Genomic DNA, 27,844 nt, shown 5'->3' with positions numbered 1-27,844 from the left:
TTCATCATATATTAAGTAATGCTATTGGAAATGCTATATTTCCGAAAATGTTGGCATCAAATAAAATTTATGCCTATATCTTGCAAAGAAAGCACGCCTATGTGTGCTGTTGTAATCATTTAACATTAGACGCACATCACCATTTGGTGCACAGTCTCTTGCAGATGAAAGTGGATGCGAGTGCCACCAGCAACTTCTGTTTGTAGATTCATATTGGAAAGACAAGTAACAGTTATATAAGAGTTCATGGAGTTCTATATAAACGTTGAAATCTGCTTACAAGTAAAAGCAGCTTTTGAATATGGCTTTGGATAATCATAAGAAGCGACATGACAACAAACTGTTACAGCGGTCACTCAACACGCATAGGGAACACAAGACTATACGTTGCTTAGCCCAAATGGTTGTGAATGCATTTTGCCATCTTCTGTTTCTTGGGTAAGTGTCTGACATCGCTGCATAAATTACACATGATCAAAACTTGAGTCAATATGTGGTGCACGAGGTTGAAGTTGAGCATTCACATGTCTTTGCAAAAATTTGGTGTTCAGAAATTAGAATCTTGACAAAGCGTTTCCGAGCTACTCGGGTTTAGATGACCACTGGCTAGTAAAAGTTTTAAGCGTCTGGACTTGATTCCTGCATGAGACTTCAGAGAGCTGATGAAGGCTCAGTCACATCAATGTGCACAGCAGAGCTCTGCGAGATCTACTACAACTTGGATATCCCAAAAACAGCCAGAGATTCCTTTTTTACATGAGTAAGTCAAGTGTTTTGCAAAGTGAATATAAACTGCCCTTCATTCCTTTCTCCACTAATGTAAGATTGCAGAAAAAGTGTGCACGTCACTGTCAAATTTGCCAACTTGTGGTACTCTTGTTGAGAACACTGGGCAGCTATACAATGCCCATTTTGCTGGAACTAATTTCAACAATAGAAGGAATTTATGTTCACAACAGCATCCAGTGCGTTTGAGGTTGGATAACCACACGTGAGCCATATTTGACAGGTGTTAGATTTTTTTAAAGTGCACATTTCAATTACTTTGGGGTATATGCTCCTCGGTAATTAGAAATAAAGTTGTGATTATGCACTATTGATTTATTAAAGTCTATAGGAAAGTCTTGACAAACATGTGCAAGTAAAAGACCACAGCGAGCGCCAGGGCGTATTTTACGGGACCCGGGACCCACGCAGTGACAGTTGCAAATAAGGACTGGCGTCTCGTAGAGTAACTCGAATCGTCCAAACCAGCAGCGTACCTGCAATAGCATAAAGGGAAAAAATGGGGCTTGGTATTTAATATGGCCAAGCTTTGAAGACTATCATATTGGTCTATCGTGTTCGTCGTCTCGCACGGGCGCACCCAGAATTTACACATTTTTCCAATGTAAAAACTTGTATTGAAATAGTGGGAGCATACTAACTGCAGTGCTGATAGTGACACTCTGACCAACTACAAAGCACCGTAAATATTCTGCTACAAGACTCCTCTAAAAAAGGAAGAGGAAGGCAGTGCATATGGCGGTTATGTGCTGCTGACACGCTGACCCCATTTGGAGTTAATGGAATGCTGGTGACAGCACAATACTGTCAATCATTGTGAAGCACGCATGCACGCACAAACCATGACCTTACTACATTGAGTTAATGGTATGGGCAAGAAGAATGAAAGATAGCTGAAAGAGAAGAGCTCAAGAAGGCACAAAGGGAGTGTTGGAGATACAGAAGATAAATCAGCATCAAGGCATTACAGATTCAGTAATCGGCTCGGCAATAATTTGTCACTTTCCATTACTGTCATTGGATGACTTCTGCCCTTACTTTGCAGCCTGTACATGCATATCTTGTCGAGAATAGTGGCATAAACAAGGAGAAGTGGTGCAATATAATCAGCCTAATGACGCAAATGATGAGTACCATACACAATGAGAGCAAGAGCATCTGCCATCACCATAGCACTCTGCTTCATTAAAAATATGCACAACTTATTTTTCTCCTACGCATTTATGGTTTATGTATCCTTTCTTGTGTGTGTATATTTATATATGTTGCATTCAAAACTGGCTTTTTCAGTGTATATCTTGTGTTTGTTTCTTTATTTGTATCTTATTTCTTCTTAAGAAAATTTTGAATTCTTATACGGTCTCACCTGCCAGCGTAAAATGCTTCGCATTTTGTTAGTGAATGAATGAATGGTCATGACGAACCTAATGGTTTTGAACTCCCAGCCCAAACTTCCTCGCGCTCCAGGGTGGACATCATGAGGAGCACGAAGAGGAGGAATCTCATTGCCTCTACTATGAATAACATTGTTTGTACCTTTCTCTTCTTCACTGTATCCAAACGCAAAGCATTTTAGAGGCTGCGGGCTCTTTGATTTTCAGCCTAAGCTTAACCAACATGTATAACACCGAGGGTGCCTCGCCTAAAATCGTCGTTAAAAAGTCAAGCAGACTGCACCTGATGACCTCGTAGATGTACGTCTGCTCATGCACCCCGCTGAACAGGTGCGCGTAGGGTCCATAGGCAAACACGGCCACGTCCTCCCCACTGTGAGTGCCCGCCTTCTCCCAGTACGCGGACGGGAAGGCGAAGTCCTCGCGCGCTGCTCGAAAGGACGAGGTTTGATGCAAAGCCCTTCAGGTCAGAACGAATGATACCCCATGGCAATTTTGCTTCGACCACAAGGACGGTAAGAGCATCGCCGCATTGAATTAACTATGGTGATGATCGCTAACGACATCATAATCTAGCATTCTGCCTATCTCTGCATCAGAGAGATCATGCATTTCAATGCTGCATAAAAGTATATTCGCTGTCTTCTTTATTGTCATTCTTTTCCCCTTCCCCACGAGTAACGTAGAGCCAATCAATCAGCGTGACATTGGTTAACCTCCCCACATTTCTTTATCTCTTACTGTCTCTGTCCTACAGATTTACCTATGGGGGGGAGCACCGGGCTTGTGCTACATCTCAAATTTTGGCATACTAAAAAATGGCGCTTCCCTAGCCCCCTTCCCCCAACCCCGGTCAAATGTGTGCCTGCCTCCGAAAAAAAATTCCTGGCTACAGTGCTTTATGCCCGTGATGACCCCATACCCACCTTTCCCAATCACTTTTTTTTTTAAATGAATATACATGGAACTTTGAAGTGCAGTTCTCCACAGACCTCATCTGACGTAACAGAGATGGCGGATCTTGGACTAGAAGTGCAGTTGCAATGTCAGTACGCGGAATGCTGACATCATCCCTCCTGCCCTCCACTCAACTCGCCATCCAAGCTTTCAAAACGCATGTTTCAACTGTGCTACCAGAGGGAGCGCAGCCATATTGGTTAGTTAGGATTTTGAAGGTTGGATTTTGTGGCGGATGGACGTGCGTTTCGGGGCTCCGTGGCGACGACGAAATCATAAGTTTTTGTGCATGCTTTGAGCTTGCTTCTGTTTTTATTAGCTGTTTTTTTGTATTTAAATAGTAATTGGGCGTGCGGACGCTCCTGTGTCGAGGCTTCAGCGACTTCGTTCGTGGCTAGGTGGTCTTTTTTTTCTTCTTGTTGGCTGATGTTTTTGAAGAGTTTTGTTTTGCATGGAGCGGGGGCGCAAATTTTGAATTCGTGGTAAGCGTGGTAAACGTGCCGGCTTTGTCTGGGTCTGGCGGTTTCCCTCGTTGGGCCTGGGTGCTAGGCGGGACCTGTTTGATAGGCCTATGTAACTATCTCAGCTAGCTCTTCGAAGTGATTTGGCGGACGTGCTCGTTGAGCCTGAGGAAGTAGGCCTAGCGATGAAACCAAACAAAGGGAAGGCCGCGGGGGATGCGGAGCAAGTGCAGTGCGACGAGTGCCTGCGCTGGTGCTCCCTCGACGAGACCAGTTTCCAGAGCTTAGCAGACGCGGAAGAGTCTAGCTTTACGTGCAGGCTGTGCGAAAAGGTCAGGGAAGCAGTCCAAAAACTGGAAGGAAATTGGACAGCCAAGTTCGAGGAGCTGAAAGCAGACCTGAAGGAGGAGCGGGAGAGGCGGTTAGCTTTGCAGGCGAAAGTCGCCGAGTTGGTCAAGGTGGAAGCGGTGCAGGCCGCGCAATTAGTAAGAACCGTGGCCGAGCTTGGAGAAGAGAAGGAAAGGAGAGCAGAACTGCATAGGCGTCTCGATGCGCTTGAGACGCGCGCAGCGGAGAATGATGGGTCGGGACACCAAGCCGGAGGCAAAAGCACAGGAAGTAGGGTAGACCCTACATGCGAAGTCGGGGGCAGGGTGGCAGGGCAAGCGGTAGTCAGCTCGCCGCCGGTGAATCGGCGTAGTTATAGCGAAGCAGCGCAACACGCCCCGCGGGAGGCGACGCTGCAGCCACAGGAAGCCGGGAAGCAGGGAGAGGTAGGAGAGAGTGAAAGGGTGATTATCGCTGGCGACTCAAACATGGCTGGGTGCTCAAAAGCAATTGTGGAGAGGGTGAAAGGCGACAAAAGAGTGGCGGTAGGGACATTTCCAGGGCAGACACTGGGTTCTGTCATGGAGCGAGCAAAAGAAAAGCTCACGGAAAATGCCCACGTGCGCAACCTTGTCGTAGTAGCAGGTGGGCTAAATGACGTCCTGAACAGGAAAGGGCCAGGACTAGCCCAGCGCTTGGCGAAGGGGGTGGACGACTTGCGCGAGCTATCCCCTCAGGTGCAGATCGTGGTGTGCACGGTGCCGGAGGTGCCTGTGCGTGACAGTCACGTACAAAGAGCCGTAATGGCTGCCAATGAGGCAATATGGAAAATGAGCCGAGAGAAAGGCTTCGAGGTTGTCGAAGTAAACAGGGAAGTGAGAAGTTGTGGTGGTTTTAAACGAGATGGGATCCACTTCAATTACAGGCTAGCACGAGAAGTGGGCTGGCGACTTGGGGGTCGCGCTGTTGCTTTTTTAGGGGGCCCGCGGGCGCTCGGGAGGTCAGAGTAGGTAGTAATAAAGAAGGTCCCCTAGGGGAACAGCAGAAGAGCATCGCCGTCGATAAGAGAAAAAGGAGGAAAGCAAGAACAAGAGCTCGCCATGCAATAGGCTACATAAACATGCAGGGCGGCAGAAGAAAAGAAAAGTGGGCAGAGATTGAGGAGCAGTTACATAGAGAACAAATAGGGGTGTATGCGGTTACAGAAACGCACCTTAGAGACTCAGAAGAGCCGCCAGTTATTGAGAATTATGTATGGGAAGGGTGCAACAGAACTAAGTCGGAAAGAAAGGGAGGGGGAGTCGGAATGCTCATCCATCAGGGAGCCAAATGGAAAAGAGTAAATTCACAATGTCGAGAGCATCTTTGGTTATCAGGTACAATGAGTGGGAAAGAAACTTGGCTTGGAGTTACGTATTTGTGGACCGGAATAAATTGCACAGAGAAGAATAAAGAGTTAGTGGAATGCATAAGCGCTGATATTAGGGGTTTCGGGAATGGTGCTGAGATAGTCCTATTAGGTGACATGAATGCCCACATACAGGATTTAGATGGCTATACCGACAATAACGGGAAGTCAATGCTAGACCTTTGCGAGCAACATAACCTCGTGATCGTGAATACAGGGCCTAAGTGTGAAGGACAGATCACGTGGGAAGTGGGAAACCGGCAATCGACCATTGATTACTGTCTGATGACAGAAGGAATTCATGATAAGTTGAGAGAAATGGTCATCGATGAGGAAGGGTTTAGCAGCATAGGGAGTGACCATAAACGCATCATTTTGAAAATGGGATATGTAGTTGGGAAAGAGAGCAACGAAAGCAAAATGGCCAGCCCAAATTTGAACGCTGAACAAGTAGCAAATATAGTCACTAGAGTGGAGGAAGAAATTGGCAAGTCGCCAAGTAAGGGGTGGGAATATGGTGAGCTTCTAAGTGTAGTAACGACAGAAATACGGAAAGAGAAACAACACGTTCATTGGAAAGGAAAAAAGAAACCGAAAAGCTGGTGGAACAAGGAGATACGAGAAGCGATCGCCGAAAGACAGAAAGCATCTCGAGAGCACAGGCAGGCAAAGAAGGCGCAGTTGCCACAGGATGAAGTAACCGGTAAATGGGAAATATACCGGGAGAAAAAGTCTATGGTTCAAATACTGGTGCAAGCAAAATTAAAAGGTGAAAGTGAAAGTTGGTTGTCAGAAATACGTGAGAAAAAGAAGGCCGCACCTAGAATATTTTGGAATCACATAAAATTATTAGGCAGGAAATCAACAACAATACAACAACATATCCTAGACGAAGATGAAAACAGACTGGAAGGAGAAGCAGCAATAAATTACATCCAAAAAGTAACAGCCGAATCTTTCCAAGGCAAGGACGAGGTTGTATTTGAAGAAAAAAAGAGCATGAAAGAGACCCAAGGGGGAAAGGAGCTAGTGCTTACAAATTTAAACTGGAATAAAGCGGAAGAGAAAATTCCTAAGCGCACAGCCACAGGGCTAGACGAGGTTCCCGTTAGGCTGATAAATGAACTGGGACCAAAAAGTAAGGAAGCTCTCGTGAAAGCAGTTGAAAAAACTTTAAAAGATAGACGAATACCAGACAGTTGGCGACAAAGTAGAATGAATTTAATTTATAAAGGTAAGGGGGAGAAAGACAGAATTCACTCGTATAGACCGTTGACCATTACATCGGTAATATACAGGCTAGCAATGCAGGCAATCAAATTAAAGCTTCAAGCATGGGCAGAAAATAATGACATTTTGGGAGAGCTTCAGAATGGCTTTAGAATAGGTAGGCGTTTGGATGATAACTTGTTTGTTCTTACTCAGTGTATTGAAATATCAAAAGCAGAAAGCAGACCGTTGTATGTGGCCTTTTTGGACATTACAGGAGCATACGACAACGTAGACCGCAGCATTTTGTGGGATATTCTGGAAGGGGAAGGCTTAGGTAACGATTGTATACAGCTTTTGAGAGAGATTTACCTAGAAAATACTGTTTGCGTTGAATGGGAAGGGATGAGGAGCGCGGAGAAAGTTCATATCAACAAGGGACTGAGGCAGGGGTGCCCTTTATCCCCGCTGCTGTTTATGATGTACATGGTGAGGATGGAGAGGGCGCTAGAAGGAAGTAATATCGGGTTTAATCTCTCATACAAACAGGCAGGTACAGTAATAGAGCAGCAACTCCCAGGTTTATTTTATGCGGACGACATTGTGTTGCTCGCAAACAAGCAAAGTGATTTGCAACGTCTGGCTAATATCTGTGGACAGGAAGCCAACAATTTAGGTTTGAAATTTAGTGTTAGAAAATCAGGTGTTATTGTATTCAATGAAAACAGTGAACAGACAGTGGAGATACAGGGCCAAGAAATACCTCGGGTAACAGAATATAAATACCTTGGTATATGGATAAACGAAGGCAACGGATATATGGAAACACAGGAAAAAACCATAACAGTCAAGGGGAAGAGAAATGCAGCCATAATGAAGCACAGAGCGCTATGGGGATACAATAGGTACGAGGTCCTCCGAGGTATGTGGAAAGGGGTAATGGTTCCAGGACTTACTTTTGCAAATGCGGTTGTTTGCTTTAAATCAGGGGTACAATCAGGACTCGACGGGAACCAAAGGTCAGTGGGTCGCCTCGCATTGGGCGCTCACGGGAAGACTACAAATGAAGCTGTGCAAGGGGATATGGGCTGGACTAGTTTTGAAGTGAGGGAAGCTCGCAGTAAAATTGAGTATGAAGAACGGCTGAGGAATATGGAGGAAAGTAAATGGGCTGGGAGAGTGTTCAGGTATCTGTACAGGCAAAACATTGATTCACAGTGGAGGAAAAGAACTAGGAAGCTTACCAGCAAGTATGCGGCCTGTGGGGTGGGCAACACAGCAACAAAGAAGGTCAAGCGGAAAGTCAGAGAGGCTGAATTAATCTCATGGGTGGCGGCAATGGAAAAGAAACCTGCCATGAGTAACTACTTAAGGGGAAAAAACGAAATTAGGAAAGAAACCATTTATGATAACTCAAAGGGAAGCTCATTACTTTTCGAAGCGAGATCGGGATGCCTTAGAACACGCACGTATAAAGCGAGATATAAGAAGGAAGAAGAAGCATGTGCTTGCTGCGGTAAAGCTAGGGAAACGACGGAGCATATTTTATTAGAATGTGAAGACATCTATCCAGCGGTCGATTTAGGCACCACTGGCCTCCTTGAAGCCCTTGGGTTCAGCGGGAGCAGTGGTAAAGCAAACAGGTCCGCAATAGACATCAGTAAGAGGCGATTGGAGGATTGGTGGAAGAAAAGTAGGGAAACGACAAAGGACGGAGACGTACAAAAGCACAGTTCGCAATAGGGTATCAGAAAATTTGGACGTGGTAGTTCATAGTGTGTTTTTTTTTTTCTCATGGGTTAACCTAGGTAGGATATTAGGCAGCATAGTAGCAAGAGCTTGGTGGCGCAAGCCACCGCCCCGTTCCAAAGGGGACGCTCATAACATCCATCCATCCATCCATCCATAGTAGAGTTACTGTATATGATATACAGTAACTCTATTGGTTAGGACACGTTACGTGTGTGGAAAAGCCTGCTTACGGAGTTTTGCGTATCGTCGTCTGTCACCGTTGACCAGTCAACACCCCCGTCAAATGCCGCTTTAGCGGCCCCAGAACAATTAATAATGACACGTTATTACTGCGAATTCGTTGTATATACCAATTTGCCGGTTATACCGCATTATATTGCAGTTCTTGTTCGTGGTGGGCTGCGTGTGCCAATGCGGCTCGTACTTATCCCATTGCCGACGACCCTGACAATGACAGCGCATTGAAGACGCACTGCGAAGCTGGAAACCTTATGTTACGTGCACCCCAATGATGCCAGCCAACCACTGACGACAAAAAGAACTGCCACCACGTTAGTACAAACTCTGTCGCGGCCACTATGATCGCCCTCCATATAGTACAAGGCAAATGCACATGTTGAGGAGCAAGAGAGGTCAAGAGTCTCCAGATATCTCTCTGGGGTCTATTTGGTCGGGCACTTTCGAGAAAGACGGCCCCATCAGAATTTGTCCAGGGTGTCTACCAACCGGGAAAACCGGGAAAACCGGGAATTCTCAGGGAATTTGAACAGTCTGGAAAAACTCAGGGAAAACTCAGGGAATTTGTGCTTCCATCAGGGAAAATTAGCTGTAACTTTATTGAAAGGGAACGAAAGTCGTGTTAATGCTGGCTCCAGTAACAGAGGAATCGCAACGAATCATTATTGACGCCGTGTCATCGGCACGATGTATTGCCAGAGTAGTTAACGACCGATTTTCTAGACGCCCGATTTTTCGGACATGCCCGATAATTTGCACGGTTTTGCGGCACCACCACGTACTCCATATAGTCAATGTATATTTCCCCGACTGCAGGTCTGAAATGGAATTAATCAAAGCCGCCACCGCCGCTATTTTGATTATCTCGCCGCTTCGAACCGGCACTCTCGCAGGCAAATCCGCAAATCCGTAACCACCACCGCGGCAACGTCAGGCCTAGCTGCTTCTATGTTCGCTATTAAGCTTCTCGCCGTGCGGTGCCGTGTTTTTCACTGAAAGAATTCGCCGCTATCACCAATGGCACCGACTCCGCCTTTGTAATCCTAGCGATTGGCTTTGAAGCTCGCAGAGCACAGCGCGTTCCGTAATGCCAGTCTGCGAAAGTGAGCTTCGCCTCGGTAGACTAGTGTTAGGCGGTGAAGCATAACAAGCGTGGGAAGGGGGCAATTGTCGCGGGACACAGTATACATTACTTAATTACACATGCGTGCACGTCGTCTTCTGTCACAGTACAAGCCCTGATATGCCTAAAAAGCGTACTGGCAGGCCTTCAGAGCTTTTTTAGACGTGCCTGTGGTAATTTTAGCCCTTAAAGGCAGTTAAAGACATGCATTAATTTTTTTCAGACTGCCCGTTTTTTTTTTCAATTTTTTTTTTGCGGCCCCTCGGAAGTCCAAGAAATCAAATGTTGACTGTACAACTGACCAAGAGGATGCTTCAGATGATCCATGTGGTGAAAGCGTGGTAGAAGGAGGATGAGAACAGAAAGGACCGACGCACTGAGGAATTAACGGGAAAGGAAGGGTGCCGCCACCTTTTTGAAGGAGCTTGAGCTAAAAAAACTAAGTGATGGCTGATGCTGAGACACAGGTGTCCCTCATCCAAACCAAAATAAATTGTTTACGCAGTGAAACCCAACACTGAGATGTTGTGTACGGGCTGAGAGTATGTCAGGACAGTTGAGGTTGACTTCCCAGCTGCTGAGAGAGAACCTTAGTTGTGACAAAGTTCAGGACCTCATACAGATGAGCTTGCTATCAATTGATAGAAATAGCTGATATTAAAAAAATATTTACTTATGTATGCATCTCCTTTTCATTCGTATTTGAAAATGTTCGACTCAATTTGGAATGGGCTTTACCATTTCTTTCGCTGTGCATTTTACTAACACCTTCCTTCTGTTTTCTTTTTAAATAAAATATATATTACTCCTTACTATTCAAACTGGATTAAGTCATTTTTTTGTTTCAGCATGCTTAGTAGAGAGTGACAGCATCGGGCAACGTGGTGTCAGCCTGTCTTGACATAGAACAAAGATCCGACTCATTCAGGGAATTTCGCAAAGGTGCTCAGGGAAAACCTGGAAAACTCAGGGAATTTGGAAATGTCAACTTGGTAGACACCCTGTTGTCGTACATTTTGGCATCGTGCAAAATTCGGAGCTCCTTCTAGCATTGAAAACAAACACCACGTCTCGCCGATTAGTTGGATTAGTAAATCTAATCAGCGCACGCACACTGCGAATCGAGCTGCTTGAAATGGGGTATTAATGTTTTTTTTTTTTTTAACTAAGTCTGCATTGCTGTTAGGGACCTATAGGAATGATGCAGACAAGCACGCATCGGCTACGCTGCTTGACGCTGTCCGTGCAGTTGCAGTTAATTGTGTATATAATTCACAATTTCTGCAACAGCATCATAAAACAATGTACAAATCGCACTTTTTATCCGCGGTTGAAATGGATGCCCTCACTGCTGCAGCTTTATAATCATGTTCTATGGCTTGCATCACAACATGGCCGTTTCCACAGGCGTTGCATACCTCATGGAACCTGGAAACGTATGTAATCATCTATGACATGTCTTTGTCTCGGAAGAAGCCAACGGAGATGTCATATCGTCAGACTCGAAGCATTGTGTTTGCATGGCTTACTAACACCTATCATGCCCCATAAGCACTGCGCACACGACCGAACTGAGGAAATCATATTGTCGCGTGCATGGCATAAGGCAACATAATTTTATTTTGTCACGGAAAGTTTGAGTTAAATAAATAGTTAATATTCCAGCGTATATACTCTAACGTGGCTTTGTTCGTGCTTTCCAATTTCGACGCCCTTGCAATATCGTACACAATATTCTGTTTCATCGCTACAGAATGTCTATTGAAGGCCACAAAAAGTTTACAGTAAAATAGATTCTCTATAACGACTTTTGTAAGGGTGGATGGATTTTTTTCAGTGAGAGTTAGATTGTTTGTTTAAATTGGACCTAGCATGTCCTAACACGCAGAAAATCAAGACCAAATACTGTAAATTTTGGGCCTGCACCTAGACTGCTGAAATTATTATTATTATTATTATTATTATTATTATTATTATTATTATTATTATTATTATTATTATTATTATTATTATTATTATTATTATTATTATTATTATTATTATTATTATTATTATTATTATTATTATTATTATTATTATTAAGCAGTGAACTATAGCCAGGGCCAGAAGTTGCCAAAGTGGATAGCATCACGGAGATCTGTAGAAATTCCGTAATGGCGTGCGCTCTCTCTCTACTTTCTTTCCTTTTTCTTTAACTTCCCTTTTGGAACATTCGCAAATGCTTTCTTTTTTTTTTTCATTTTTGCAGTGTCATTCTACATCGCATTAGAATTTCGCAAAACCACATTTGCGCTCCCAGAATTGTTATTTACAACTTTATATAATAAGTACGCACCGGCCGTAACCAGTATGCGAGCATCATGACTTGGGCAGCCAGAGAATACTTGGCTACGTAAATAGGCAGTGCATCTATTTGGCCAATGTTTCAAGTGCCCGCGCACATTAGCTTAAAAGTACAGCGGGAATGTTGTACAAACATGTCTCCTCCAAGGTAAGGTTTGAGTAGTCCCGCCGGTGACCCGGCCCGACAGCGTAATTGAGCACGGTCCTCGGATGCTGCTTGTTGTCAACGCCTGCGAGCATAACGCATGGTGAATGGATGCTGCAATCCGCATACAGATAGCTCTGGTTATTCCAGACTTTTTGCATTCAATAAAGCATGCCAGCGGATCGCTATGACTGCGTAACCTCACCTGTACACATTCACCTCAATGAACAATATGTGATATTAAGAATGTCGGGAGAAGCGAGAGAACATTATAGAATGTCACAAGAAGCACATAATTTTGGCGTCTGCACAGCCAGGTTCCATTGATTAAGAGTACAGATTCAAGCCGCTTGTAACCAAGTTCTCATTCCAACATGGCATGCAAATCGAATCGGCTAACTGCAAGAAATAATAATAAATAAATAAATACATCAATCAACGGCACGATGTTTCATCTCTTTGGAGCACTCTCCTGCACCTGCTCCTCTCTATCAACTGCCTGTCATAAGTTCAGCATTTTGGTAAAACAAAGCAAAGAACAGGCATGGGAGAGAGTGTCCAGCCACATCAACAAAAATCGCGCGAGTCATTTGTTACCTTAGCATGGAAGAAGTTTGGGCGTGTTGGTAGTTCAATCGTAAACTGGTATACATAGCGCAAGAACGTCGTTTACGAAAATGTGTGTCATCCCAACATTACTTTCTCCACAAATCGGTATACCTCTGGAACCCTCTGGACAGAATCATCATATCGGTGACGCCACCTAGACTGCTTCTACGTACATCGATAGTAATGATGGTGAAAACGGTCTAAGGGCTTGGCTCGAAAGCCTATTTTTCGATGCCGCGGGCGACTACTACTGATAGCAAACTTATCACGTGCACATTGCAACGGCATCTACCTATAACACCATTAAACTGCTCGGTAATCAGACTTGAATGATAAAACAAGGCAATTTCTGTCGGATTATCGACGCTGTCAGTTCTCAATGAAGCAGAGAACAGAAGTTTCTAAAACAGCATGCAAACTATAAAGATCGGCGTTTTACTCAAGGACCTGTGCCGGCATGACGGCGTCATCACCATATGCCTCTTTTGGAAACTCTCCTTCCATGCGTCACCGCCGCTTCGGCGAAAACATCTATACGGAGAGCTTTAGTGGAAGCTACTACGCGGAGACCGCATTCACTAAGCACCTCGGGAACCTGGTACCGAGACAGTTTTGACGGGGCGTTTTTTGCGGTCTCTACGAAAGTTTCATTCCGGGTGATTAGCCAAGAATGGACACCTGCCCATCCTCTTGCATTTACCCAATGGCACACACCCAGCACCCCAAGTTGTCTATTTGGGCGCACAACTAGTTGCACAAACACAGGGGCTTATACCCAGAGGCACATACCAATTGACACCACACAGACACGTACCTAGTGGGTCGTGTAGCTGTAGATTCGGCAAAACGGCATATCCGCCAGGTCGAGTGAAGAGAGAATGAAAACTTCCTTAAAAAGTCGCAGTTCTGCTTGGAAATCTATGCATCGATTGCATTAGAAAATTATTAGACAGCTATATACGAAATAAGGATAGTAGTTTTATCTGCCGTGTGAACTTGTAAACATTCGCTTGTTAATTAAATTAAAAAGCATGGTGTCACGCGCACACAGGCAAACAAACACATTTTACTCTATGGCCGCATACACTCGCTGTCAAAATGCTGGAGGGAGAAAGTGCAGCGGCAGCAGCGAGCGAAATTACCTTCGTGTTGCCTCCCGCTTCAGCGTGAACTAAGCAGCGAGAACACAGCGCACACGAAGCTATCAGCCCTTGCCACACCTAGACTCTGTACCCATCGCAGATCGCTTTAAGATAGGGCCTGCGCAGCCGCACTCAGCCGCGTCATACGTACCGAAGACGTTAGCTCCTCGCTGCGGTTTTCCGCCCATGACGAATGTGTGTCCGTGGTCGGCGGTGACGACGATGAGCGTCTCATCAGGCCGCGTCATCTCGACCGCCTTGGCGACGGCCAGGTCCAATGAAAGCACTTCGGCCAGAGACCGGTGTGCCAAACTCTCGTGGTGACCCTTGTCAATTTGGCCAGCTGGGAGTAGTGAATGCATTACCATTAGGAATGTAAAAGTAGGAAAGAAAGTGTGATGTGTTGGAAACTGGTCACTTCATATATATATATATATATATATATATATATATATATATATATATATATAATTCAACTAACGGTGGTCTGCTCCGGACGGACTACCATCATTCCTAGTCGATGTGCGTGTGTTAGCACAAATGTGTCTTCAAGAAATTCGGTGTCGGTGCCTTGAATTGAAAAAAAAAAAACACTATATTAGGTTAAAAGTACACCGACGCAGAATTGTTTTGTCAGTGCTGGTACACTCCATGTAGCTTTCGATTATCGATGACATCAGTTGCCAAAAAATATTGAGCAAAAGTTGTACACAGCAATGGGGGTACAACTGTGCGCCTGTAATGTGCAGTTGGCTACAGGCTTTTGTTGTGTTTTGCGGAAACCCTGGCGGGAATTCAACACGTGGGCTGCGGGAAGAGAGGCCGCTCCGTTAGGTCAAGTGCAAAAAAAAAAAATAATAATAAATAAACTAAGAATCGATAAATCGAAAAAATGGGAGCACAGCATGGCAGTATCGCTGTCAGCACAGTCACTTCAGAGACTAGCAACAACGAGAGGAACTTCCCGCAACGCTATGTGGGGGCCATACATGGCCATACTTTCGGTCGAGCGTTTTTGGGGTATGTCACATTCAGTGCGCGTTGATTTACTCAGCCAGTGGAAGCAAACACGACGAAAGCAGCGACACGCCTCAATCACATTAATGAGCGATATATCTCAAGCTGAACATATATGTTCTGATCATGTACACGTTCGTGTCACATTATATGGTTCTAGAGTGCAGTGTGTCGCTCCAGTGAGTCATTACACTAAACGTCACATCGCACAAAAGTGATTTGATTAATACTGTCTCAGAGCATCGGCGATGAAGGAATTCAACGGCACTGCAAAGCTATTTTCAGGTAGTTGAGCTATAAGCACCGCATATATAATCTTTGCCGTTAACTTTAGGCTGCAGATTTATTTTCCCGCATGTGGGATACCCTAAACCTCGCGTAGTGTTTATTACTTAACTTGATGGGTTCGTTTGATCGCGACGCCTTGTAGAAGCCAGCTCTACGGGCACGTATACCTTCGACGAGGAGCACGAAGCCGTCAGGGTTTTTGCTCAGAATTTGGATTGCCTTCTCGGTGAGTTTGGTCAAAAGGCTGGTGCCCTTCCGGATGTCGTCCAGATTCTCGTACGGGAGGTCACCGCTGGCGAGCAATGCTGCGAGTTAAGCATGTCACATGTAGCGCGTGGCTACACCATATAGGCATATATAAATCCGCATGCCGTCTGTTGATTCCCCCCTCCCCTCTCCTCCTTAAATCAAATACTTTTATTTGGCTACCGTGGCAGGTGTTTGAATGTGACCGAATCTGACCAAGTGACGCCACCACTCTGGGAGAAATGGGAATTCCCTTTTCGCCTCTGTGCAAGTGACGTGGTGTGGCGCCGCGAAGGGGCAGCCATTTTGGACATGGCTGCCCCTTTCACCGCGGCGCGCTTTCTCTCTCTCTCCAAGTGGTGTGCGAGCGAGATCACGTGGTTTGGTGTGGATTGAGGAAACGACTGCGTAACTTCTCGCGTTCGGCGTGTAGCACTCGGTACAGCGTAGCGTCGACGTGTTTTCTCGGTGCGTGAACGACGGCGCTCTTCAAGTACTGCTCGCGTAAGGACACGATTTGGTGGGGTTTTAAAGCGAAAGCTTTACTGGCCGCGAACTTGCGATTTCGCCGTAGCCGTGCTCCGAAGAGGCACATGACGTCACATCGCGTTCCTCGTCGTTGCGTTCGCCTCCGATCGCTTCGCTAACTGCGTCGCACGCCTAATAACATGTCGGGGGATTGAAAAGGAGAGCTCGCGTGCGCCACAGCCACAGTTGAGCCGGCAGCATGGACGGCGACAATTCTGATAAGCGGGAGGAGACTTGGAATCGATATTGGAACGAGATGAAGAGGAAACGAATCGTCCAGGAAACAGACGAACAGCGCACCGAGCGACTGGCTAAACGCCGCAACATAGCTAGACAACCAGACTAACTGGACTTGCAATCAAGATTAACCAAGGCTAATTATGCTATGCCTTAGCTTTCGCTACGTATATCCTGGCATAGCCGAGCTAAGCCACTGCCAATTTTTTAAGAACCTTGCATTTACACGGTCGGACACAGACTAAACACTCCTTCCTGACACAAAGCGAACACTGCCGATGCTGCACACCGGAAGCACGATGCCATGCGGTTTAGCTTTGTGCGTCCGGAGCTGCGCAGAATGATGAAGAAAGAGAACGTCAGACAACGATCCCCTTTCCCCTATGCAACGTACTCCCCTCCCCTCTCTCACCATCGCTATCTCAAGAGAGCCTCGTCTACAACAGGTGAGCGTGGTGAACGCTCGTCGACGAGTGGCCCGCCGGACGAACTGTGCCGACGAGTACTTGGACGTCAACGACCGCCTCATTCAGGAACTGGAAAAACACTATCGTTCACGCGCCAAGAAAGAACGTCAACGCTACGCTGCACAAAATTCCGATGAGTGTGTCGCCTAAACCAAGTGAGCGTGGTGAACGCCAGCCGACGGCGTTCAGCACACTATATATACAGCATGCGCCACGCTATCATCATGCAGATAATCATCTTCGATGGCTTCTGCGAGACTTTATTCTAGTGGTTCTGCATGCATATTGGAAAATAAGCGCAATCGTCAATAAATGGATGCGTTCTCTCCACGTGCAGTTGAGCTGAAACATTGGATGAGCAGTAGTATATGCGCATCGATCGTCGCGTTATTTGTCGGTGCCTAACTCAATTCCCTCTTTTCCGTGAACCTTTTTCGAAATTAATGTCCCCCCTCTGCTATTATTACTGATCACTGACGCACGTGCTCACACGCACGCAACCTCCCCCCCCTCCCCACCCCCCCCCCCCCCCCACCCCCGCACGCACTGTGTTGATGATTTCAGTTGCCGTGCAGACTCAGGAATATCATTGCGCTTACTTCTCCTGCCGCAGTCACGTTGGCACATATTAGTTCTTTAAAAAAAATAAATTACGTGGTTTTGCGTGCCAAAACCACGATCTGATTATGAGGCACGCCGTAGTGGGGGACTACGGAAAGTTGGACCACCTGGGGTTCTTTAACGTGAACCTAAAATCATACTTCTTGCAACGCAACTTCGAATGTCATATTAGAGACACGCACCTAGCACGGTATCCGTTGTCTCAGTGTCTAGGTTCTCGACGTCCTCCTTAGTGATACACACGTGAGCGTTCATTCGGTCCGCCTGCTTGAGGTGGGTCCACTCCTCGATCAGGTTCCGGCTGTCCGGACGCTTTCCCGGCTGGCCCCTCTGCACGGCTTCCTCGGGCACGAGAAAGTGTTCGCGCCCGCCACCAGCGATGAACTGCAAGTGACGTCGACCGTCACGACCGTCTTAAACAGATGACTACGTGGCTGAGAGGTCATTGTGTGCAAGCGCATGCGACAGGTATGACAACGTGCTTGTGACAGGGATGTTGTCCGCCCTCCCCAAAGGGGGGCACTTGGCAGTCAATAAGCGAGGACGCTTGCCGAAGTTATGTATTGGCCTGCTATGGAAAGGTCAACTTATGTTAGCGTGATATTACAGCTATGTACGGCTGAGAACTTTGGTCGTGTGGATTTGTTAGGTCAGGATACTTTTAATTGTGACATGTGGGTGCGCTATCGCCGGCTAGTGTCGATTAATCCGATAACAACACTCGCCGGCAAAAAGAAAAAAAATATTTTTGAAGTTATCTGGAAAACGGCGAACTTCTGGGCCCTCAGTTGAGATCACGTTGGCTTGCCGTGACGACAATCGCGGAAAGAAGTGTGACACTTAGAAGGCGTTCGTTGGGCAACCAGCTCCTCGGACAACCATGCTTACCAAGAAGTACTTTTTTTTCTCTCTCTCCTTATTTTTGTTTCAAACTAGTTGCTTCAACTGAATTCTGTAGCATCTACTGCGCGAAATGCATACACCGCAAGCTGCGAGGTTGGGGGGGGGGGGGGGAGGGGGGGAGATACACGAGAGGAAAGACTTCTCTCTCTCCACTTTTTGTGCCGCACCTTGCAGCGTACATTTCGCGCAGTATAGATGCCACAGAATGCTCACCAAGCTGAGGTTCCTACAGGCTCATTCGCATGGTGTGAATCGCATCTACTTGCCGTGCGTGTGCGTGGCGCCGCTATAAGTAAGTCAACGGATCTGCGACAACCTTCGCGCGTATATGTCGACTGCCTACTTGAGACCTCGAAGGCGAAGACAAGCGTTCTGAAGTCGTTAACAGCGTCCAAAAGTAATACGCTAATAGTAAATAATCTGTTGCAGAAAAAAGTGGGGCCAGTCACACATTTCTCGCGACTCGGGCTTTACATACACACACCCCGCAGAGAGTCATTCCGGCCCCGCATGCACACTCAGATCGCGAACCCAATTCATGAAGGCGGAACTGCCAGTAGTGTTTGACGAGTGGGAACAGTTGTTTTCCGCCATTTTACCATTGGGCATGACACTACTTTGATGGAGAAAGAGTTCTGATATAATATGAAGAGTAAGGCTGTTGGCATCATGCACAGTCCCTTTAGTTTTCTGGAGGATGCATTCGTGAAGCTGACCTATATCGTTTCGCGTGCTGCGCTATAAGTTTACTAGCACTTTTTCTCTATCCAGTGCGAACGCAGCGAGGGCTCTCTTGAAGTTTCGCTGCGCAAGCCGGAAGCAGCATGCCACAATGACTGATTATATAACACGCAAGATTGCCGCGCGACGGACCGCTCGAGGCACTTTGCGTGCATTCGCGGGCTTCTTTCACGCTCGAAAAAAAACACTTTTAGGCAGCACGTATTGAGCAACAGAAAGCTGTATCGGGAGTTTTTCGTGTTGCTCTACAATTTTCTCATTGACACTTTTCATATAATCAAAATATTCGAGAATTCGAATAATTAATCAAGACTAATTATCTAATTAAGTCATATGAAAACATAATTTTAATATCTCCAAGTGACGGCAAACAACATTATCTTGGTTCTGTCCAGCTAGGTGGCATTCGCATATCTTTAAACTCTGGCTAAAGTTAGCCGGGACACCCTGTATGTAGAGTGACAGGAAGCATGATAAACCAGAAAATAAGCGGCAATCAAAGGCGCGTGGCGAAGCCGTCTTGGATGTTCCCGCACCATCTCCTCATGACGTCACGGATTTCGAAGGAGTTTCGTTTGCTCTGTAGATATTTTTTTTCATCGCTAAAGATAGATTACATTGCACTCTAGAACAAACCAAAGACTGCACTGCACAGCAAGCTTCGAGAACACTTGCTTCAAAGCAGCGGCGCAAGTACGGGAAAACGCTTTCTCAACGCGTCACGCTGACGTGCTGGCGCTTGGATTTCGGCGCGAAATTCAAGAGCTGCAGTTGGACCTTCATTTTCTTTTCTCTCTCTCTCTCTTCTGTGGTAATCGACCTATCAGCGCGAGACTGACGAAAACAGAGAAGTGAGAAAATACTCGATCAGTTTAGAGTGAGTTAGTGCTTCTCTTTGTAGTGACCCCGCGACTTCTATATGGCGCGTGCGGGAGGGAGGGGCCCGCTTCCAGTGACTATAGGAGGGGCTCACCCGCAATTGCAGCCCCGGCGGCCGGTGCACCAGCTGGTGCGCGATGTCGAGGCAGTTGTCGCCGCTCTTGCCGCCCACGCTGCTCTCCCACTCGCGGTGCGCCGAGTGCGCGTAGCCCGCGGCCACCGTGGCGTCCGTCACGGCGGCCGTGGTCGCGAATCCCGTGCTCTTGTCTGCACGCGCGCGGAGGTGCACGTGCAGGTCAGCGCGCGAGGTGCGGGGGAAACGTCATTGCCGAGAAAGCAATGGCAGTTTCGGTTTTCTAATTCGTTCCAATCGCATCGCAAAACACTGATGCGCGCGTTATAGGCTGTTCCTCGCACAGGAGAAGAGCCCGAAAATCTGACAAAGAGGGGCACAATGAAGACACATACAGCGTTGTCGTCTTCGTCAGATTTCTGCGCTAGTCCCGACGTGCACGTTTCCATCGAAAAGATCGAACAGTTAAATAAAAACCGAACTTGTGCTACATATTGCCTTATAGTGACATTGGGGTGACGCAAGCACCAGCGCTTTCCAGCCACCCCAAGGCACACACTCGCGTTAAATGACTTGAACGATGCTGGCTCTGATAAGTGGTGTGTCGGCGCTATAGAATGCAGTTGGAGCATCAACTAAGTAGGGTAGACGCGCCGATCTTTAACTTCGTGTTCATTGCAATTGGAGAACAACTGACACACGCGTGCTCGCATGTCGTCGTCGAGCGCGGTGTGTACGCACCAGCCTCCTGCGCGAGCTCGTAGAGACACTTGAGGTGGTGGCGCGGGTTCGAGGACTCGGTGCAGTTGTTCAGCGTGACGTGCGCCGAGACGCCCAGCGTGTAGTAGTTGCTCTTGACGCCGCACTGGATGGCCGTGCCCGAGCAGGCGGAGTCGGGCACCAGGCGGTCCACGCAGTACACCTGCGCTACACGGGCACACCCGACATCTCACCCGCGGCGCGTGCAATCGCGGCTGAAACAACAGACGTCACAAGGTGGCTGCGACGTCTGTCTCTTTCGTTCTTTGTGGTTGTTGTGACGTTATACAGCGGTGCCTGTGATGCACGTCTGGCAATGGTTGTACGAAGTGCTATCGCGAAGGCGGCGGTCAACGTTAAAATACCACAAACTATTAACTTTTCCACATACGGTCCCTGAGCCGCACAGACCCCAAGTTATACCCCGATCATGGAATGCGGATGTAATACGTGCAGAAAGAGGTTGATGCACATGCCCAATCCACAGCCGGCCGTGATATATGCCATCATGTTGGGCAAGTGTTGCACGCAGTTATGCTGAATAGGCAACGGGTGCTGCCCTCCCTCATTGGCTTTTCGGTGCAGTCGGACCGACCGACCTAATTATTTCAGGACATATAAGGTAGTGTTCGAGCACACGAGAGGGTTTTAAACAAAGAAAAAAGAATCAGCGGATACTACGCATGTATGTGGGAATCAGTGATGAGCGAAGCTTTTATTTAATTGATGTTTGCTGAAATGTCTTTTCTTCTTTACCTCTCTCTCTCTCTCTCTCTCTCTCTCTCTCTATATATATATATATATATATATATATATATATATATATATATATATATATATATATATATATATATATATATATATATATATATATATATCAACGCTCCACGATCAATGCACACACTGGTCACATTTTGTTCACTTCGCATCAACTTCTTTCTGCACTCTCGGCTGCTTCCGCTGCCGACTTTTTCGATTTTATGTTGCCGACTTTCTTCTTGTCTCATACCCGCCGTAGTCACATCGTGGCTTTGGCGTTGCGCTGCTAGGCCCGTGGGCGCGGAATCAAGTCCCGACCACGGTATAGCCGCATGAAGTCGATGGGGGCGAAATGCAAAAACTCCCGTGTACCGTGGATTGGGTGCACGTTAAGGAACCCCATGTAGTCCACATTAATGCGGAGTTTCCCACTACGGCGTGCCTCATAATCGTAACGTAATACCCCAGACTACTTTTTTTGTCTTGCCTCCTGTTCCGCTTATCTATTGGCATACTCAGTGGCACATGTCCTGTTGCACATACCCAGTTGACCGAGTTGTTGCATACTAGGCTAGACAGCATGTAGCCAGGACGCAGCAACGTTGGAGGAAGAGGGAAAAAAAGCTTGTAAGGCCGCATATATACACATGTTTCATCTATCTGAAAGGATATGGTCTGCCTGTATATCCTCATCCTATCTGATAGTGTTATCAACAGATAACAGTGTATGCCTGCCAGTCACTTGCATCACAGCTACTAACGTACAGTGAAGCGCGCCCTGAGAACGTGACCTGCAGAATTTCTAACCAGGTAAAGACACTTGAAAAAAAAAAAATCAAAGCCCCTTTCTTAAAGAAAGATGGATGAACGCGAAGCTTTCCCCCAATGCAAACTGAATCAAAGTCAAAGCCCAAGCCAACGACCACGCAACGAACCCAAGAGATGCTGAGCGACCCGATGCTATACATATGCGATTTAATTGCTTGTTTAGGATTGTATTTTTTGAACGTTGAAGTTGAATGAAGACACATTTCGTTAAGTTGCATAGCCTTTATTTTAGACCATGCAGCCATTAGTTACACGCCCACACTCACGATTTTACGGACGACTCTACACTTGCGCTAGCCTTCACTTGTGATCGCTGTGGTAGACGGTCAGAGGCTCTGCCAGCGGAACGTGACACAGCCTGCTTGCAAACGTGAGATCAATGCAGCAACGGTGTTGCATCGTGGGTCTCTGTAGCCTCTTCAGTTTCAACGAGTAGCGATCTAGCATGAAACTCTCGATCCATTTGCCGTGCTCTTTCACTACATTCGATGTAAAGTCACCGCACACGAGGATGGGCGTACTATGTGTCTGCAAGCTATTCGTCGTTTCTGCCAAGAACGTTTCCGCGTCACAACGAGACGTGTTCGGTCTGTTGTGCTACACGCTGACGATCACAAGACCAATAGGCATCCCGACTGCACAAGCGTCTCCCACACGGCTTCTGCATGCCGTTGGCGATACACGTGATCGGCCTTACGGGCACAATCGCGCTTGCGTTCACGTACGGCAGCCTCTTCTTTTGCCGTGCGCTGCACCAACACCACCTAGAAGACTAGTCTTCTAGGTGGTGTTGGCTGCACTCGCGGCCTACCCATGGTGACGGCCGGGAATGCATTGCGTGACGCGCGTAATGCAATGCAGATATATAAAGATCGACTGGGTAGCCTGGCGTTCAACCATCTTTCTTTAAGAAGGGGGCTTAGATTTTTTTCCCCCCCAGATCCTAAGACGAACACGTTTTCAGCGCACTTGCTGTCTCCGATAAGCAGGGAAGCTCAAAAAACGTGTACAGGCGTTAAACAAAAAATCCCACATAAAGGGCACGATCCTCCTAGCTGAAGCGTGTCTGAAAAGTGAAATGAGTGGAACGATATGAATTCACAGCTAGCCTATTATACTTCGAACCCGTCCCCTTATACGGACACGTTTCCCCGCCTTTCATCGATCGGCCAGCAGAATGTGTTGTATGAAGTTTTGGTCTCAAGGGGGCTCTGAAATATTGGTGGCACACCAATCGACCGTGGGAACTAAAACCATAGCATGAAACCCTTACGTACAAAAATGTCCAAATAATATTTGAATATATATTAAGCGGACACTTAATTTGAATACATGGAAGGAGAGACGACAACACACTCTTGGTATTCAATGACGCTCATCGGTTTTCACACGAGGAATCAGGAAACACACGTCAGTGTTGTCCAACCTCGTCGCGAATACATTCCTTTTCGTTTTTTGTCGGGACGATGGACAGAACACTGACACATTTTTCACCGTATTTCCTTTTTCTCTATAAGGATCGTGCCGTTTTGTCGTTCTCATAGCATGTGTTGCATTGTTCCGCTGGCTGCACACAAACTTCAGTGTTCTCAATGCTGAATTCCGGGAAAAGGTATCCTAGTTAAAGAACCATTGTCTGAATATCTCTTAAATATATTATGTTTTCTTTTTTCTGTTTTTCTTTTCTTTCTTTCTTTCTTTCTTTTTTTTTTTTTTTAAAGGCGGGGGCGCGAACGGCTCTTCATCGCGAAAACCGATATCGGCGAACGAGCGAGTGATTTGGGCACGCGTCCGTGCGTTTCCTCTCCTGTATCGGCTGACGCAATGCGTGTAATCCACACCTCGCACGTGCTCACCAGCGCGCAGGTGCTCAGGCGCGCACACAATGGCCCGCCGTGCATTGTGACGACGGGCGGCGAGCGCTCGAAGATACACCGACATAGCCCTGCACTATCTCTCCCACTCGGCCAGCTGCCAAACGCAGCCCTGCTCGGCCGGCGCCCTTTCCTTTCTCCGCAGCGAAGGTCACCGGCTCAATTTAGAACTCGCTCCTCCACGTGCCGCCCGAGCAACCCTGCTTGCGCGCGCTTGCGCTTGACCACAGCGGCTCGTTGGTCTAGGGGTATGATTCTCGCTTAGGGTGCGAGAGGTCCCGGGTTCAAATCCCGGACGAGCCCTTTCTTTTTAAATGAACTTTTTTTTTAAGCATGTATCTGGTGAAATTATTTCAGCAAGTTATTTCAGCCAAAGCCCGCTACTGCGACGGAAACAGTGAAAATAAAGCTGTGAATTGAGGTATAGCTAAACCTAGTCATCTAGTAGTATAGAAATATTGGTTATCCGGTTACGCGTGCTTCCTGTTGAGATCATTTAATGACAGATAGCTGTTTCCCAAAGGCTATTTCAATATATAAGCTGGCGTTGCTATGTAAATTTAGCTAGGCTAATCATTCCGACTTTGCTCCCAACCAAAAAACATAACTGCTTAGCAGCAGTAGCTCGATCGCTGTAAAACTGTAATGTTGGTTATCAAACACGCAAAAGTGTCAACGTTAACCCTAGTTCACACTTGCTGCGACACGTTTCCAGTTTGAAATACCATAACCTTTCGATTCTGGCAAACATTTCAGAGTATCAATTCCTTTTCTTTTTTTTTTTGCATTCTGACATTGTTCCTAATGTAATGACCTAAAATTCGCATTTTGTATGGTCATTCCGGCAAGATAATGCAGAAGCACTTGAGGTACGAGGCCAAAGGTCATTGCAGGGTTATGTCGGATCCCCAAACCTATGCATTAAGGCGGCACGAATCGATTTCATACAATTAACGGGGTCAAAGATTTCTGACTTATTATTGCCCGAGAATTCAAACAAAGACATGTGTTATGGTACCCGCAGCACATTTGCTGAGCACGATGTCGCAGGTTCGACTCCAGACCGTGCCGCATGCGATGGGGGCGAAGTGCAATAATGCTTGCGAACTTAGATTTAAGTGCGCATTAAAAAAACTGCAGCTGGTCAAGATTAATCGGTAGTCCTCCGCTACGGCGTCCTTCATAGCCTCAGTGTTGTTTTGGGACGTTAAACACAATCAATCAATCAATCAATCAATCGGTATGGCGCAGCACGATGTCTATCTTATGTGGCATTCCAGACTCATAACGACCAGGAGGTTCCCTCTGGGAAGTTTGAGCCAGCTATGCATTCAGCGAACGCATGGAATTATTGATGTAAGCACAATAACAACCCCTTCACCTCAACCCCCCCTACCCCCCATAAAAAAGAACTATGAAAGAAACACAAGAAGACACATTGCAACGATAACATGAAGGTTCGTCTAGCTTGTGATTATATCTCAACTATCGGCGCGCATTCAAGAAATCTGAGGAAATGCTTAGACCAGTGCAAACAAAATACTTAGTCTGCCTATGAAGTTTGTCCATGTGCGAGAACTGCTAACATTTTACTTTTTTTCCCCCTTTTTGGAGCGTTTGAGGGTGCATTGCTATCCATTCAGGAATTATTTATTAAGGTGGCTATTTGTGCTTTTTTATCTAATACAAGAGTGCGCCACCAAAAGCAGTCCCAGATTCCCCGAACACTACATTTTTCCGCCCACGCTAACCAGTATCTTTAATGAAATCCATATGCAGTTGCCTAAAGCAAACTGAAATAGAAAAGAAAAAAAAAAACTATAAAGAAGCAGGGCTCGTCCATATAGCGTCGCCTAACTTTTGGTGCCCCAGTTTCAACGCTCTCCTCTCTGATCAGCGAGTGACCGAGGGCAGGCCAGCCGTGCTCCGTTCGCACGATTCGGCATCAGCGGCTCGTTGGTCTAGGGGTATGATTCTCGCTTAGGGTGCGAGAGGTCCCGGGTTCAACTCCCGGACGAGCCCTGCTTTTTATGGTTATTTCTTTTTTAATTTGCTTTATGTGCATGTGCGTATATAATATATATATATATATATATATATATATATATATGAAAGAAGGGAGAGGGAGGTCAGCTGTATCTCGCTCCTGGAGGAGGAAAAGCTGGGCTTTTCATCTTGTGCGTTATGAAGCATTGACGATACTAGAAAAGAGAAAGTGGGCATCATGCCTCACCGCATCTGTCGTCGAACTAGTTCGGTGGACCTGCGTAGCTCGCAGTTTGTTGCCGACTCCGCGTTCCCACATGAGCCGCGGCCAACAAGGCTTTATGTTCCGATCTAAGGAAACGTGTAGGCCTGTGCTGGCTTCGAATGTGCTAGACTTTGGGCAATTTCGGACCGGGTACAGAAAATGCCTCAGATTTCTCCGATGTTTTGTTCCCCGGAATAGGTTCTCTACAGACCTAATGGCAACACGCGCCGTCTGGGTTGTGAAACGGCACCAATTAACGCAGAGAGACACATTTCTTGCTCTCTGCGGCTTCGTTGTTCTTATTTTCCCTACTTAAAACGAGAGCCACAACAATGGGAGGCCAGTTAAAACTTGCGATGAGTGTAGTCGAGAGCGAGCGTGGCTCACCTCCTCACCTTGGAGAGCGAGGTGTGCGGGAATTTCTCGAAGGACAGCGCGGAGTTCTCGCCCGCCTTGCCGGCCAGCTGCCCCTTGAACACGCGCGCCGCCGTGATGGTGGACAGGCCCATGCCGTCGCCGATGAACAGGATTACGTTGTGGGCGCGGCCCTCGCGCTTCTCGGCCTTCAAGCGCTGTTCGAGGGCCTCGCGGTTCGAGTGGTACCAGAACGCGGGCTCCTCTGGGAGCGAGAGCGAGCATGAGACCGCAAGTTACAGTGTGTGTCAGTGCGCACAGTGCGGTGTCTTCACAGTGTCAGCTGGCGCCAGTTATCAGCTACAATCAGCTACGATCAGCTACAATGCTCTGCACATTGACTATGCCGTTATAATCAGATGATCATAAGTTGGCCAGAAAGCGATACCTTTAGGGCATGCCAAAAGTTCGTGTTAGGTTTGTTGCACAGATCTTTGGCAAGCTGGACCGCTGCCCAGACTATTGCCGAGCGGTCCGGATGACAATAAAGCCAATGCAGATTAGAGCATCACCCCTCTAATAAGTCTGTCTTCACGGTTGAGCACCGGTTCGCTCAAGTTCTTCTAGTCTGGTGTGGCTTACGTTACCATAAGCCTGCGCCTGATACGGCCAGCCTAACATGATGTCTGTGCACGTCGATCAGGGACGTCACGCGCCAAGACCATTGATGAACATGTTTTGGGAAAATGACGACCGCGCTAGTCTTTTGCATCCTCACTGGAAAGCATGCGCTCTCGTCTTCCGCTGTGACGTAACGGCTCAGAGCGCGCAGGCTTCCTGTTTAGGAGCTGAACCAGCAGTTTGAGACTGCCGGTCTCGTGTGCGCTCAGCACAAGGTCGCGACGGCAGCCCCGCCTTTCGGAAACACGCGTGTGTTAACAGTACACTCACTCTCCTGCTGGGCCGACGGGTTAGGGAAGTGCGGGGTGGCGGCTGCAGCAGCAGCGGTGAACGCGGAGCCCGCTAGCACAACGGCGACGGCCGCCAGGCGTGCGGCGGACGCCATGGCCGCTCCTCCACCTTGGTGGAGCCCGCAAACCGCGCACTGTTCTTCCTCTTCATCTTC

The 27,844-nt window shown here is 47.1% G+C and overlaps 1 protein-coding gene and 2 non-coding genes across 5 annotated transcripts; 2 read left to right on the top strand and 1 right to left on the bottom strand.

Annotated features, from left to right (window-relative positions):
* Positions 1–1,080: 1,080 nt before the first annotated feature.
* LOC135905472 (alkaline phosphatase-like) lies at positions 1,081–27,844 on the bottom strand. Of its 3 annotated transcripts, none has more exons than XM_065436429.2 (10): positions 27,670–27,844; positions 26,760–26,983; positions 20,635–20,815; positions 19,915–20,087; positions 17,480–17,681; positions 15,366–15,503; positions 14,045–14,236; positions 12,132–12,227; positions 2,464–2,640; positions 1,081–1,262 (listed from the first exon to the last, which is right to left on the bottom strand). In XM_065436429.2, exons 1-10 carry the CDS (start codon positions 27,782–27,784, stop codon positions 1,174–1,176), a joined length of 1,587 nt encoding a protein of 528 aa, XP_065292501.2. In that variant the 5' UTR covers positions 27,785–27,844; the 3' UTR covers positions 1,081–1,173. The 3 variants fall into 3 exon arrangements, with proteins under 3 accessions (XP_065292501.2, XP_065292500.2, XP_065292502.2); XM_065436428.2 differs by having other exon boundaries at positions 2,464–2,608; XM_065436430.2 differs by lacking the exon at positions 2,464–2,640.
* TRNAP-AGG (transfer RNA proline (anticodon AGG)) lies at positions 24,345–24,416 on the top strand. The gene has a single exon. It is a non-coding gene; the product is annotated as a tRNA-Pro (tRNA).
* TRNAP-AGG (transfer RNA proline (anticodon AGG)) lies at positions 26,064–26,135 on the top strand. The gene has a single exon. It is a non-coding gene; the product is annotated as a tRNA-Pro (tRNA).

Source organism: Dermacentor albipictus, chromosome 1 (genome assembly GCF_038994185.2).
Source record: "Dermacentor albipictus isolate Rhodes 1998 colony chromosome 1, USDA_Dalb.pri_finalv2, whole genome shotgun sequence".
Classification (NCBI taxonomy): Eukaryota; Metazoa; Arthropoda; class Arachnida; order Ixodida; family Ixodidae; genus Dermacentor; species Dermacentor albipictus.
Note: the sequence above shows the minus strand (reverse complement) of the source record. Positions and strands in the feature narration are given on the sequence as shown.